Source organism: Pogonomyrmex barbatus, unplaced genomic scaffold (assembly GCF_055798465.1).
Source record: "Pogonomyrmex barbatus isolate J1 unplaced genomic scaffold, ASM5579846v1 scaffold3, whole genome shotgun sequence".
Taxonomy (NCBI): Eukaryota; Metazoa; Arthropoda; class Insecta; order Hymenoptera; family Formicidae; genus Pogonomyrmex; species Pogonomyrmex barbatus.
Window position 1 is genome coordinate 7,009,930 of NW_028297127.1, and position 14,951 is coordinate 7,024,880.

The 14,951-nt window shown below is 31.9% G+C and overlaps 3 protein-coding genes across 8 annotated transcripts in view; 1 reads left to right on the forward strand and 2 right to left on the reverse strand.

Moving 5' to 3' along the window:
• Positions 1-761: 761 nt before the first annotated feature.
• On the reverse strand, positions 762-4,426 carry LOC105429194 (glycerol kinase 3). 3 transcript variants are annotated; one of them, XM_089079954.1, is made up of 11 exons: positions 4,258-4,426; positions 3,634-3,859; positions 3,018-3,276; positions 2,719-2,936; positions 2,420-2,632; positions 2,186-2,296; positions 1,811-2,067; positions 1,525-1,730; positions 1,285-1,425; positions 1,121-1,201; positions 762-1,041 (listed from the first exon to the last, which is right to left on the reverse strand). In XM_089079954.1, exons 2-11 carry the CDS (start codon positions 3,712-3,714, stop codon positions 944-946), a joined length of 1,665 nt encoding a protein of 554 aa, XP_088936080.1. In that variant the 5' UTR covers positions 3,715-3,859; positions 4,258-4,426; the 3' UTR covers positions 762-943. The 3 variants fall into 3 exon arrangements, 2 of the variants coding, with proteins under 2 accessions (XP_088936080.1, XP_088936079.1); XM_089079953.1 differs by having other exon boundaries at positions 3,634-3,881; XR_003096779.2 differs by lacking the exons at positions 762-1,041; positions 4,258-4,426 and having other exon boundaries at positions 1,186-1,201; positions 1,285-1,421; positions 3,634-4,016.
• A 482-nt stretch (positions 4,427-4,908) lies between these two features.
• Positions 4,909-10,558, forward strand: LOC105429193 (uncharacterized). 4 transcript variants are annotated; one of them, XM_089079952.1, is made up of 12 exons: positions 4,909-5,130; positions 6,519-6,746; positions 6,812-6,976; positions 7,068-7,280; positions 7,452-7,780; positions 7,875-8,116; positions 8,215-8,395; positions 8,483-8,720; positions 8,838-8,978; positions 9,091-9,210; positions 9,462-9,620; positions 9,690-10,558. In XM_089079952.1, the coding sequence occupies exons 2-12, from the start codon at positions 6,525-6,527 to the stop codon at positions 9,915-9,917; spliced, it is 2,238 nt and encodes a 745-aa protein (XP_088936078.1). In that variant the 5' UTR covers positions 4,909-5,130; positions 6,519-6,524; the 3' UTR covers positions 9,918-10,558. The 4 variants fall into 4 exon arrangements, with proteins under 4 accessions (XP_088936078.1, XP_011640316.2, XP_011640318.2 ...); XM_011642014.3 differs by having other exon boundaries at positions 4,910-5,130; positions 6,516-6,746; XM_011642016.3 differs by lacking the exon at positions 4,909-5,130 and adding an exon at positions 5,191-5,568 and having other exon boundaries at positions 6,516-6,746.
• A 105-nt stretch (positions 10,559-10,663) lies between these two features.
• Positions 10,664-14,951, reverse strand: part of LOC105429192 (midasin) — an 89,858-nt gene continuing 85,570 nt past the window's right edge. Inside the window, exons 18-20 of the mRNA XM_011642013.3 lie at positions 12,333-14,777; positions 11,805-12,042; positions 10,664-11,674 (exon numbers count right to left, since the gene is read on the reverse strand). Of these exons, the coding sequence (XP_011640315.3) occupies positions 11,489-11,674; positions 11,805-12,042; positions 12,333-14,777 (2,869 nt within the window). The 3' untranslated portion in view covers positions 10,664-11,488. The remainder of the gene's footprint in view (positions 11,675-11,804; positions 12,043-12,332; positions 14,778-14,951) is intronic.

The window sequence follows — 14,951 nt, forward strand, 5'->3', positions numbered from 1 at the left end:
TTATTTTTTTAAATAATATAGATCATATAATATCGGATAAAATTTAAATTTAATTATTGTATAAAATATAAGAATAAGAGATAAAAGATAATAAGTGTTTATGTTGAATATAAAAATACCAATAGAATATTTTTATTATTTCTTACATATTTTATCCTTGTAAGTGACTACATTTCATGTTGTCATCTTTATCTAATACAGTCCATTCCTTCCTCTCTTCATTCAGCAAGTCCAAAACAAAGTGATCTTTCCTAAACGTCCTAAGGTATCTCAGTCATGTCGCTTTCTCATCACCCGTATATTAGTACCTCAATCTGCACGATTACGTATCAATAATATAAGAAGTGATGCTTGGCTTGAAACATCTGTCGTTGCTCAAACATCAATTAGTGGCAGATTTATTGTAAGAATTAATTGATATATATATATGTTTATATATATCATTTCAAGAATGAGCTTTGCACTTTATTATATCTTTATTATAGGGAGTATTATCTACAATGCCTGCAACTAAAGAGTCCAAAGTATTCGATGAATGTATAGTATCAATTACTCCTGCTATTTTTCAAGAAAACGAAAAATCAGAAGATATTGCTGTCCAAGATAATACGGAAATAAAAAAAACTGACTTAAATATAAAGATATAAAGTTTATTTAATGAAACACTATAAAATCAAGTTGTTAAAAACAAAATAAAAGAAAGCTAAAAAACAATTTTCAAAAAGCTCTTATTAATACTACATTAATAAATCTGAAAACTATTTACAATCTTATGGCACTTTTTATTCTTGACTCTTTTTTAACTCATAAATACTATATTACATAAATAATTTAGATAAAGCAATGTATCATGTTTGTAAAATAACCCTACTTTCAATTATATTAATAAGCAGATTTTGTCTAAATGCAATATACAATACACAGTATTGTATATACAAACTTATTACAAAGTAGATCTATATTTTGCAACTATAAGCAGTATTATAGTTCCAATTATAAATACACCAGGCGCAGTAGCTTTATGTATATCTTCTGTATCATCTAGAGGTTAAATTTATTAATATAATTAAAATTTATTAGCATAACAATTTTATTATTAATATTTACTGTTAATAGTTACCATTTGTTTGTGGAAATTCTGACTCCCAACCTAAGCTTCTGTCAATACCCATTTTCCATCGAGAATATAAAATATCACGTTCTGAAATTAATATATTTCCATAATCTTTCTATATCATAAAATTTTTACATTTATCACAAATAATAATCACTATTGATAATCACCATTTTCAGTTATTGATGGCAAAAAGATATCACTGGGAACAACAGCAGCATCAATCTTTACATCCCATTTTTTTATTCCTTCTGCGCTTCCTGCAGCAATTGCAACTCCAAGTGCGGTAGTTTCACACATTAATGGCCTAACTTTCGTATAAAAATGGTATAAAAATAGTATAAATGTTTAACTTTGAGTCCAATAATATATATATATTTCTCCAAAATTTGAAGAAATATTCTACCTACCCACTGGAATTCCACAGATATCCGCGTGCATTTGCATTAATAAATTGTTATTAGTCATTGCACCATCAACCAACAATTTTGAAAGCATTAAGCCAGTGTCCTGCTTCATAGCTTCCAAAATATCTCTCGTTTGAAAGCATACTGCTTGCATAGCTGCCTTTATAATATGTGCGCTATTAGTATTTTCACTAATACCACATATAACACTGAAAAAATGTGTAGACCTTTGCAGATGTTGTTACAAAATATTTATAAATGTTTCTATTATATTGATAAAACTGATTACCTTCGCGCATCTTTCCTCCAATATGGAGCATACAATCCAGCAAAAGCTGGTACAAAAACAATATGATTGTCCGCGGGTATTTGTTCGACAATAGTTTCACAATCTTTTACATCAGTTAATATTCCAAGATTATCCTTCAACCATTGTATAACGGCACCTGCGACAGCTACAGAACCTTCAAGAGCATACACTGGAGAAGCATGCGCTCCTAATTGATAAGCAACCGTCGTTAATAAGCCATGGGATGAATCCACAATCTATTTAAAGAAAATTTTATCCAATTTTATCCAAAAATTTTATCCAAAATTTTATCTAAATTTATATTCATCCCAATATATCTATAATGTTGTAACAATGTATAAAAATTTTTCTTACAGCTGTGCCAGTATTATAAAGAAGAAAGCATCCAGTGCCATAAGTACTTTTCGCCTGTCCTTGTTGTAGACACATCTGTCCTACTAAAGCCGATTGTTGATCACCTAAGCACTATGATAAATATTTAATGAATTAAACTATTAACAAAATTCTTGTTTTTGATATTTTGATACATATTATTTGATATATCTTTAACTTAATAAAATAATATCTATACTATACAGAATTGCATACCCCTGATATAGGAACACCTTGTAGCAAATCATCTTGTATATAACCATAAATCTCAGAGGAGCTTCGTATTTGAGGTAAAATCTCAGCAGGTATTTTAAAAAATGACAACAGAGTAGGATCCCACTTCAATGTCATGATATTCATTAACATTGTTCTCGAAGCATTTGTTACATCTGTGCTATGAACACCACCGTTGGCACCACCAGTCAAATTCTAATTACAAAACTGGTATGTTAATCAATATAAACATCAATACAAAAAAAATATCTTTGTATTAGGCTTGCTTTGTGCGAACAAACCCAGATTAGCCAGGAATCGATGGTACCAAACATGAGACGTTTGTTAGCTAATGCCTCTTGAACTGGAGGTATATTTTCTAACAACCATTTTAATTTTAATGCACTAAAGTATGGACTAATCGGCAGACCACAGAGCGGTTTTAAATAATTCTTATTTCTATTACGTATATCCTTCAATATATCATCCATGATCAATGTGGTTCTCATATCCATCCATACTGCAATATATTATAAAAATTAATATTTTTACAAACGTTTTATGGAAAATATTTATGATATTAATAATAAAGCAACTTTACCTATAGCATTATAAAGTGGTTCTCCTGTTACGGAATCCCATACAACTGTAGTTTCCCTCTGATTTGTTATACCAATTGCAACTATGTCAGCTGGATCTATCGTCAATTGTCTTAAATTAAATACAGTTTGCTTAAGGCATTCCCTAACTGCTCTCAGTATTTCCAAAGCATCTTGTTCAACCCATCCCTCTTTTGGGCATATCTGTGATATTGAAACTTGATGATATGTTAAAACTTCTGCTGTATCTGCTGCAAAAACCTGTATTATTGTAATAAAGAAAGTATGTATAAATATGCATATATATTTTATAATGTCATGTTACAATAATATTAATCTAATGACAAATAGCAAAAGATGTAAACATAAGCCTCTTTTGACAAATCCACATTAATTACTAAAATCTAATTAAGCACTTTAAGCTTTTAATACATTCTCAATACAAACTTTAACAATAAATTAAAGTGTCATTTATTTGATCAGATGCACGAATATCTTGGGAAGAAAAATCGATTTGTTGCAGTGAACATATATCCTCGGATACATCCGAAATTACGATTTCACAGTAATTAACCGTGACGATAGCTGACAACACCGTGAAACGAGAATTCTTCGTACCAGAAATCTCGCACTGCTCGTGCCCTCGTCGATCGCGCCGACGAGAGGCCCGTATCTGCTCATCGATTCATTTTTGTTCATTTGACCGAACGTGGTCGCCTCTACACGACTGTGATCGGCATGCGACTTCACACGTGTTCGCTAAATCCAATCTGGCCAAGCTACGCCCGTTTTTCGTCCGCACAATTCAGAATATCGGCCAACTCTAGCAGCGATCTGCCGTTTCCTTTTGACACACGATAATATATCTGTGATGTAACAGAAGAAGAATCATATCGAGTCCCGAGTTTAATCAGTGTCAATTGAATACTTGGACAGTCTTAACTGAATTTGGATTCAAATCTACTGAACTCGATTAAACGATTCCCTTGAATTAAAGTGAATAAAAATGATATTGTACTTTGAAAGGAATTACGATAGGGATATTCAAAAAATATTTTTTTCTTCGTCTCTTGCATAATTTGGCGTAATAATATATATTAGAATAATTGTTATTGTTGAGTAACTGATATTTCAAGTTTAATCCATCAACAATTGATAATTGATATATTGCAAAGTAGATGAGGATAAATCAGCTAAGAAGTGTTGAGGCACATAAAATAATATATCTGAAATTTTAATTACTATCAGATCAGATTATATTTGTCTTCATTCAGTTGTGGAGTAAGTTACATGAAAATTGCCTTAAAATTTCACATGACGCACATGACGCGGCATCGTCGTGTGATTCTTAAAGCATATATGTAAATTTTTATTCGCGCATTTAAAATTTGAAATTCTTGATCTCGTAAATATATCATCAACCGACTATTTAATTATCAGAATCTGTCCTAATATTTTCATCCAAATCTGTTTCCAATCGAATAAAATAGCAATGACAGCCCATATTTTGAATCTCCTTTCAGTGATAAAAGTGGCTAAAGGGTATAGTCAATCAGAAGACTCATAAGCCACTTCTAGAATCATCTTTAAAAGAGAATTTAGAATATGGGCTTAAGGCCATCAATAATATTTTGGCTTTGAGACTTAAAACTTTAAATTTTATTATACAAAAGCAAAAGAAACAAATGCTACAATCCTAAAATGATTTAATTTTTTAGTTTATTAAGATTAGTGCAAATTAAAGCATTTTAGGTTTTGCTTTTGCTTTAATGCAACAAATTTAAAGTTTAAAGACAAAATATCGTTAATCGGGCCTGCATTGTGTGTAAATCGTTCGCTGCATTGTGTATCGAGCGACAAATGGCCAGCGCGTCGTCATTGCAGATGGCGCGCGCGACGCTACGTGATGTCTCATATTCTTTCTGCCCCGCCGGGTAGTGAAAACGCGCGGGCACCACAAATACGTCGCCATTTTCAGGATTCTCGACGTCGCGACAGCCGTCCAGCCCGATCGTCATCTCCTCGAAACTGCGAAACAGCCATCGACAGACACCGCTCGGCTGCCTGGCTCCTCTCTCGCTGCCAATCGTCCGCATCGGGGAATGAAAATTTCAAGTCAGTGCTGGCAACTTTTTACGTCTTATCGTTATTACATCCAATTGCACTTGATACGGCTATGCCATGCGTCCCAGCCGTCTCGGCCGCGTCTGCTCGCATGGCACACACGCTCACGCTCGAATGCTCGTGGAGAATTGTGCGACAGCGACCGCGCGGTCCAACGTGGGGTCGTCCGAACGTGCAGCCAGAGCCTCCGAACGCTCCGGGCCTCGTCGGCGACGATCGCGTTCGACGCAACATGGCGGGACAGCTGGGTCAGCCGTCGTCAGCCGTGTCCCGCGTCGAGTGCGCCCCGCGAACATGGACCTATGCCGACGAGTCGTACTCGCGTCTCCAAGCAACGCGCCTGGCGCTTAACTTGCGATCGCTCGAAATGTGAATATAGAAATTCGAGAATCATATAGGTCCGTTCTTTATACCTGAATTTTATATAACGTACGTTACCATTTAAAATAAAATAGATATGTATTTGAAACAAAGATAAGAAAGAAATTATGATATGAGGCCTATTCTTTTTAGCTGAATTTCTTGCACCGTTCGTCTTTTCTCTTTTTTTCTCTCCGATGTGGAAAGATAAAGAGGATAGATAAAATACAAAAAAGTTAAAAAGAATAGGCCTATGGATAAGCGGGTAAACGTCAATTTTTTACGCAACGTGCCGACAAGGACGAATATTACTTTGGCATACTTGCCAATTACATAGATTATCATAATTTATATTAAATAGTTGACGAAGCAGAATTATATAGGTTTGTTTTTCATCGTTGTATATGATCTATATTAAAATTTTATAATTTTAGGTGGAAACTTATAAAGCAAAATCTAAATATTTTTTATTTATATATATAGTTAAATTTTATGTATTTTATATTCCACATATATGTAATTAAATTATATCATCTCAACTGTTTTTTATAGATGCAACTTAATATGGACGTAATTGATGCTAATCTATCACATTTTAGTATTGAATCTGCTAATAACATGTCAGCATAGTTAATATTTTGCTTAGTATAAGACATTGGGAAGCGACATGAATTTTTCAAAAATAAATTTGTGATAATAAAAAAATTGATTAGAAATTATAATTTAATCATGTAATATATTAAAATTAAGAAATTTAAAAAAAATTGATCAGTATGACTTCTAAGAAGCTCATATAACTTACACATATATTTAAGTAATAACATGAGAGGTTTCAAAGTAATTAATTACACTCTGAGAAAGAAATATGACTTTTTTTTATTATTTAAAAGTTTTGATTTTGATATTGATTTTGATAAAGAAATAATACAAAATTTTCAGATATATTTAAAATTTAATTTTCAAATTTTTATATATTTAAATTTAAAATTACTAATAATAGAATATATTAATTACAGCAGTAAAATATGACGGCTGACTCTGATAAGGATTGCACACAGTGCTTAGTGTGCAATAGTAAAATTGCAGTATCCAGTAGAAATAGTGTACGCATCTTCAATGATTCTAGTTGCACTTCATCTGAGAAACCACTTGCGCATGTTATAGCAGCTGTTTTAGAAATTGATATAAATGAAAACTCTGTACATTCTCTCGTCATCTGTAAAAAATGTTTTAAATTGTTCAATGAGGTAAGGCAACATATAATATTACCTTTCAAGTAGTTCTTTTGATTAAGGATATGTTATAATTTTAGGTGGATGAACTTGAAAATAAATTACATGAAATCAAAATAGATTTACGTAGTAATTATAAAAAGACAATTGAAGTTAAGAAACTATGTGATATACTTCAAAATGAAGAAGAATATAACGATCATGATTATACAGATAACGCAGATAATCAAAGCACTGTAATAGAGGTAAAAATGCTATATAAAATTTATAGCAAAAATCAATTAATTATCATACAGTTACAGTTCGATAATATATAATTGTATTAATAATGTTTAGGAAATACAAAAAACTAAAAATATTAAAATAAAGAGGAATAAGCAAGAACAGGAAGAAGAAGAAGAAGAAGGAGAAGAAGAAGAAGAAGAAGAAGAAGATATGCTGATTGAACAAGATGACAGTTTATTTACAGAAGTAGATGAAAGTAATAGTTCTGATGAGAAAAAAAAATCGAAGAAGAACAAAATTAAAGAAAATAGCCCTCAGGAAAATGTATGTATAGATTAATTCATGTTCTTGCTGCAAATTATAAAAAATATGATATATAATATGAATTATTATAGTAATATTATTGTTAGTAATATAGAATGTAGTAATATAGAATTATTATAATAATAATTATAAGAATAATTATAGTAATATATGGCTTGTATATTTTTTCAGATTGTATTTAAAGAGGAATCTTTATATACTTGTTCTTTATGTTCAAATGAAGAAGAAAAAGTCGCCGGAGATGCAAAAACTATTATAGGACACATGAAAGATGTACATGATATTCGATTATATATTTGCGATGTATGTGGACAAGATTTTAGGAAGAGAAACGAGCTTTCTTTGCATCTTGATGATCATGTTGCAAAGGAAGAAGGAGATTTTCAATGTGAGATATGTAATAGAATATTTAGCAACCTGCGATTATTTCGGATTCATAAAAGAATACATTATCCACAAGTGAAATCATGGCCCTGTGATACATGTGGAAAGAGATACAAGTACAGTATTATAATGAAAATAATAAAATTATACATATAAATAAAATAAGAAACAAGAATAGGATAATTTATATATTTCTTTATTTCATTTTAGTTCCAAAAATTTGTTAGATGAACACATGAACACACATACCGGTGTTCGCCCGTATGTATGCGAGACCTGCAACAAAGATTTTGCATCTAAATATACATATAAAGCACATGTAAAAACACATGAAGTACGACCTCGTCCATTTGAATGCTCTCAATGCAACAAAACATTTTTGAGCCAGCAAAATTTAACTCAACATGAACGAACGCATAATGGCGTAAAGGAATATGTATGCCATCAATGCGGTAAGATTTACATATAATTAATATTTAATATTTTTTATATTTAATTTAATTTTATGTTAACATTTTTATTTGCTTTTTAACAACCATCTTTTTTAAAGGTAAGGCTTTTACTTCATCTCACAATTTAGAAGTACACAATGTAGTACATACTGGATATAAACCCTTTATATGCAGAATATGTGGTAAAGCATTTGCACGTAAAGCGGAAATACGTGATCATGAGAGAACTCATACAGGTGAAAAACCTTATCAATGCGAATTCTGTGGAGCAACATTTAGGTAAGCATTTGATGAAAAGTAAGAAGCTTATAATGAAATAATAATTCTTTATGCTTAATTGCTTGTAAACGATATTGTCATTTATAGTCAGAGATCGAATTTGCAATCTCATAAGCGAGCGACACATTACAATGATAAACGTTACAAATGTGATGATTGTGGAAAAGGTTTTAAAAGAAGAAGATTATTGGATTATCATATAAAAGCAGCACACACTGGTGAAAGGCCATACAAATGCGACGTATGTACAGCTACGTTTGTCTATCCTGAACATTTCAAGAAACATAGGCGTATACATACAGGCGAGAAGCCATATCTTTGTGAGGTATGTCTTTTAAAATTTTCATTAAAAGCTATTTTTTTTTTTTAATTGTCTCTCATTGAATTGATTTTTTTTTTATGTTTAATTTGCGATTTTGTATTCATAAAAGTTCTGTTTTAGGTTTGTGGTAAAGCATTCAATAGTAGAGATAACAGAAACGCTCATAGATTTATACATAGTGATAAAAAACCATATGAATGTTTGGTCTGCGGCTTGGGCTTTATGAGAAAACCATTGCTTTATGCACATATGCAAATGCAGGTAATATATGAGAAAATATTCGAGTTCATTATTTATTTCTTTTTTTATTTTTGTTATATTTAATTTTCTACTATCAATATAATACATAATTATAATAATTATAATTAATTAGGGTCATTTAAATGATACAATAGTAGTAAACCAACCGCGATTGACAACAGAAGATGATCAAGTAATAACTATCCCTAATAATAATACCGAACTACTGATGGAAGAAGTTGACAATGAACAGGTACATGACTTTTTATATAAGAAATATAATATATATAAATTATATTATTTTAAATGTTTATACTAATATAACACTATATAAATTATATTATTGTAAATGTTTATTTTATTTTAAATGTTTGCTAATAGAGAAAATATCTAATATATTTCTTGATTTAAAAATACGAATAATTATTTTATTGCATGTAATTGTGGAATGTACATTGTGTGTGATTTTATTACATGGATTATATGTATATTTTATTCATTTAGTTGAATGAAACTGAGTTGTATGTGACCGAATTGAAAGATCATGTGATCATACAACAAGAAGGTGAAGAACAGATGTACAATGAAGAGGATGTTGTTTTAAATATACCAGCAGCAGAAACTGTGAGTGGCGAAGTAGAACATCTTGTCGTTGAGAATCAGGTAGATAACAGTATCCCTTAAAATTGTCATAACATCTACTTACTGAATTAAATGTCATATTTTTTGTAGATAAATTTTGCAGAGGATGAAGCTATAACATGCAAAACTGAAACTACTGATCAAGTAGAAGCAGTGTACACTTATAACGGAAATGAGGAGAGTGATACAATAGTTGTACCCGCAACTTCATCATTTAAAGAGGGAGAAGACAAAAATGTGCGGTTAGTGCAGATAAGATTTCCGGCCTCTGTGGATGGAGAAGGCAGGAGTTGGTTGAGTTTAGTACAAAATAATTGAATTTTTGATGCAAGCAATATATTACATAATTAACTAAGAATGAAAGTGTTGAATGGAATAAACAGAGTGTTCCGTAAGTCGAGGTCAATCATTCGTGAAATGAATGAGAATTTGAAAATAAAAAAAAAAAAATTGAACATAAATCATAAAGTTATTTTCAAGTTATCCATTTTTATTTGAAATTGCTTTTGAATTTTTTTTATCAAAATTGAAAGAAGAAATTGTATAAGTTTGATAACATAATTAAAGTTAAATAAAAATTACAGGCTGTTTTAGCATTTAGGATGCACTATTTAGGATGCACAAATGCATCCTTGGAATTTTGATTGTTTTTGAGGTCCCTGATTATCTTTCGAGCGACTGACTTCTACTTTTGAAACATCCTATGTATTAATATTAATATGTTACTTATAAATTAAGTAATTTATATTAGAACAATAATTCAGACTATTTCAAATGTATATATATATGTATGTGCGTATGTGTGTGTGTGTGTGTGTGTGTGTGTGTGTGTGTGTGTGAAATAATATATTCTTATAATTAACTTCTACATAAAAATTTGATTAATATAAGTGAATATGATGACATATTATTTCAGCAATGATAAAATTAAATAAGAATAGAAATTAGAATTAATTTCAGTTCTATGACAACCTTAATTTTATCCTTTCATCTTAATCAATATGTAATTAATTCAATACGCAACATTATAAAATTTATTTTAATTTAAATAAAAAAATGGTAAGTTTTCATGATTAATTAAGAGTATTTTTTTATTATTAAAATATTTGTATTTTTTTAATTACAATTTTGATATATTTGAAAAATGTGCATGTATATATGTATATACACATACACAATAAACTTTACTAAATAAGAAATAAAATTAAATTACAAGTTTATCTACATATATTATGTATGAGTGTGCGTGCGCGCGCGCGCGCATATACATATTGTAAATACAATTGTCTTATTAACTTAAATTAAATTTCAATTTTTATAATTCTTAAACTGATTTTAAGGCTCCTGAGTAGTCACCACGGCGATTGGAATAGTGACGTCATAGGCAAGAAATGACAATAAAGTTTATTACGGTAATTTTGCAAATAAAGAAGATATTTGACTAAAATAATACTTGATATGGCTTTAAGACATTTATGAAAATGAGCGACTGCTAGCCTTTCTCTTCCTGATAATCAATAAATAGTTGTAAAAGGCACGTAAAATGAAGCCTGTTTAGGCAGAAAACACATGATTTGATAACTGTTGGAAGAAGAAAAAATGCTTTTACATATAATGTTCGAAGATAATTTTAGTTGCCGTTCGTTTTTAAAACAAAGTCACATCTGCACGATTAAGAACATAACGAAAATAACCGCAATAAAAAATTTCGTTGTCCACACGTCACTTATGTAAAGATAAACAAGGATAAGGATAAGATGAATAAGAATGAGCTTCTATTTTTCACCACGAGAGTACGTCGTTACCGTCAACGTGAAGTTCTTACTCACATATTAAATATTTATAAATATTATAAAAGACCGATTGTTTGAAACTATACATTTATTAGCTTAGGTATCAATTTTCCCAACTACTTCAAACCATTGACGTAAGGCATCACTCAAAACACCTGGCAATGTGTTAATGTCTCTAAGAATCATATAGAATGGAAATGGGAAATCGTCCAAATAAGATCGAAATTCTAATAATTTTCCTCCTTCCCCAAATATAGGCCTACGGATATCTAATATTGAATGCTGAAAAATAAAACATTGATTTTTAATAATTATTTTTAATATGCTGATATCTTTCATACACTAACAATAAGTTGGATTATTATTGTGACAATTATTAATAATATAATGATTTTGAGATATTAAAAATTACCTTGTTAACTGGATTATCAACTATTATGAATACTAAGAAGATATCTGCAAGTCTGGCTCTTCTGACAGCACGATTCACTTCATTTCTTCCGTTTGAAAATATTTTGCCATCTGACAGTATTAGCAGCAGTTTAGCATTGTCGGATGAGGCATATTGACTCTCAAACATGTCCACTGTAAAATCGAGTAACTGACTAACCATCGTCTTTTCTTGATCAAACCTTATTTCTTGTATTAGCCTATAAACAAAAAAAATCGTGAAGTAATCCCAATTTTTTACATTACCGAGTAAAAAATAGGATCATATTACTTATGTAAGATTAACTAAATCAAGATATCTGATTGACGAATTTAAATGTATAAAATAGCGAATCAATAGCGAATTCTGTCATCGAACATCGCACATCGAATTCGTTAAAATTAATATCGTTCTTTAATCTCGTTTCATCTTCTGAATCAGATATCGATTCAATATCAATTTATTTTTAATTAAATATTAAATGTCTATATAATAAAGATAAAGGTATACCTAGATCCACTTTGTTCTGTGAAAGTTTCTCCTAAAGGATGCAATACTTTCACTTGTTCTCCAAAGCTTACGACACTAAGTTGTCCTACTTCCAGATAAGTCATAGCTTTGCTAATTAACGACAGAGACTCGAAAGCCAATTCTTTAGAATGGCTATTTGCCATACTGCTGGAATCGTCCAACGCGAGGATGATCTGATAGTCACGTTTCGACGGTTTTGTACGCCTGAGCCAAATTTTATCCTTGCGAAATTGACTGGCTATATAAGGAATGATTTTACGCATATTGATGCGTTTGCCTGTCTTATAATCACCCTTCAATCTTGATGCTTGTGTGGGATCCAATACCAGTCTCAATTTTTCCGATAAATCCCTAGCGGCTGTATCGGTGACTGAACACAGACAATTCCACGCGGCTGTAGCTTCCCCTGTAGATGGAACTTGCGTCCATTCGCTCAACATTTTTTCTACCTCGAATCGCTTTCTTTCTATACAACCAGAGCCAAGATCATTTAATTCCAAATTGCATTCCGTCGTGTGAAATGTAGATTCATTTCCTCTCTGTACTGTCATGGTCGCCACTATTTCACCTTCTATTTCGACCGTTGTCTCCATTTGATTGTCTTTTACATTGTTCCTTTTATCGGAATCACTTCTGCGTTTATTGTCTCCACTCTCGGAGATCTTTTCAGGTTGCTGCTCATTTATTTTATTATCTGTTACGTCGTTTTTCTCATCCTCGTGCATCTCCATGTCCACGGAGACATCATCTTTTTCTTCTTCCTCATTTTCATCCTTATCCATATTAGAAGCTTGTTGTCTGACTTGATCCTCTGTCGCAGCGTCGAGTGTGTAATCATCGAATTTTTCAGAATCTTTGATGTGTTGAGCTATTTCAGTCTTATCGCTATTATCGTTGCCTACATCATCTTCCTTCTCGTTTCTTGAGACTTCGTCCAGCGTATAAACCGTCTTCAATTTCTTTAACTTTGGCTCAGGTCTATCCAATAGAGTGCGGTCTTCATTGCTCTCGCCTGGATTCTTTCTTTTCTCTGGTTTTGTCGTAATGTTGCTCTGCGGTGCTGGAACAGTTTCCTGCTTAGATGATCCTGAATGTCCACTCTCCTGTTGTGCCGATTGTGATTGTCCAGTGCCCTTATCGTTATTATCTTCTTGAGTATTTTCGGCTGAAGTTTCCTGTTGATCCTTCACGTCCGGCTTTTGTGCTACCGCGTCTCGCGAACCTTCCGTCGTTTCATTTATTTGTTGCGCAGCATCCATTTGTTCACTCGCATCATTTGCACTCGGCGCTGCCTTTTCTTGCAATTTTTCCTCCTCTGCTTTTTCATTTTGATTTTGCTCTTCATCTTTATTTTCAGCTTCCGCATTCTCCCCATTTTTTTCTTCCTTATTAGCTTCGAGTTCTTCTTCTGTTTTTCGCGACTGATTTTCTTTATCATCATTATCATTATCATTCTCATTCTCGTCCTCGTTCTCGCTAGAGTTTTCAGGATCACTTTCTTTAGTCTCCTCAATTTCTTTCTCGAGTTCTATATCTTGTTTCTCTGGCGGCGGCTTCTTCATTTCATCAATGTCAAACGGATTTTGTTCTTCACTACCGTTGTCTTCTTTACCATCTTCATCCAGATTCAAGTCTTCTGGTAGATCAAGCGGCTCGGGTTCGGGTTGAGGTTGAAATTTACCGTGATAAGGATTTTTGTGATCTTCATCTATTTGTGGCTCATTCAACTCGTTTATCTCCTTTTTATTTTCCTCTTTAGGTCGATCCTCATCATCCGTATCATCATCCTGTTTTTTCTTATTTCTGTCATCTTTCGCACCCATTTCCTCCTCACCGATTTGCTCACCTGTGCCTTCTTCATCTTCCTTTTCCGATTCCTGATTATCCTCTTCGGATTCTTCCTGATCGTCGTCCCAGATTTTTTTATCAAGCTGTTCAGCTCCTTCTCCTGTCTCTCCCATTTCTTTATCCAAATCATTTTCTTCGTCATCGTCGCTCTGTTCTTCATCATCATTGTTGTTTTCTATATCTTGAGGCTTACTGTCGAAATTTTCAGACATGTCAATTCCCTTTTCCTCCTCTTTGCAATTCTTATCGTCTTGTTTTTCCTGTTCTTGATCCGCAGGCCTTGCATCCTCAAGTTGATCCTCAGATTCTATTCTATCAGAAACGTCTTTCGTTCCTTCGCCATCAGCTAAACCCATTCCTCCTTTCTCTGTCTTTTCGCCCGATTCATCTGTCTCGCTTTCCTCGAGATCTAAATCCTTTGGCACACAGAAACCATTTGCAGCCAGATCTAAGAATACATTTAATTGTAGATATAATATCTTGCATGTAATACGGAACAACGCCACTTGTTCATTTAAATAAAATTGAACGAGCAAGATATATTGTTCCAGTAGAGGTGCACATTTTAGGAGCAATCTGAAAGAAATAAGAGTATGTATTTATTAATTTATTTTGTAGAATACACAGATTTCTTTTTTGTCAATATTTCATAGTGATAAAATTTTAACATCATTTTTATTTACGGAAAAATTATTCCTTTCAACAAGATTTTTTCAACAAGATTTTTAAGAATCGTTACGTTATATTGTA

Coding starts and splice junctions, on each gene's coding strand:
- LOC105429194 (XM_089079954.1), bottom strand. CDS start 3,714: ATGAACAAAAATGAATCGATGAGCAGATACGGGCCTCTCGTCGGCGCG. Junction 2,068..2,185: donor TTTATAATACTGGCACAGCT/GTAAGAAAAATT, acceptor TTCTTTAAATAG/ATTGTGGATTCATCCCATGG. Junction 1,042..1,120: donor AGAATTTCCACAAACAAATG/GTAACTATTAAC, acceptor TTTAACCTCTAG/ATGATACAGAAGATATACAT.
- LOC105429193 (XM_089079952.1), top strand. CDS start 6,525: ATGACGGCTGACTCTGATAAGGATTGCACACAGTGCTTAGTGTGCAAT. Junction 8,396..8,482: donor TTCTGTGGAGCAACATTTAG/GTAAGCATTTGA, acceptor TGTCATTTATAG/TCAGAGATCGAATTTGCAAT. Junction 9,211..9,461: donor AAGAAGTTGACAATGAACAG/GTACATGACTTT, acceptor TTATTCATTTAG/TTGAATGAAACTGAGTTGTA.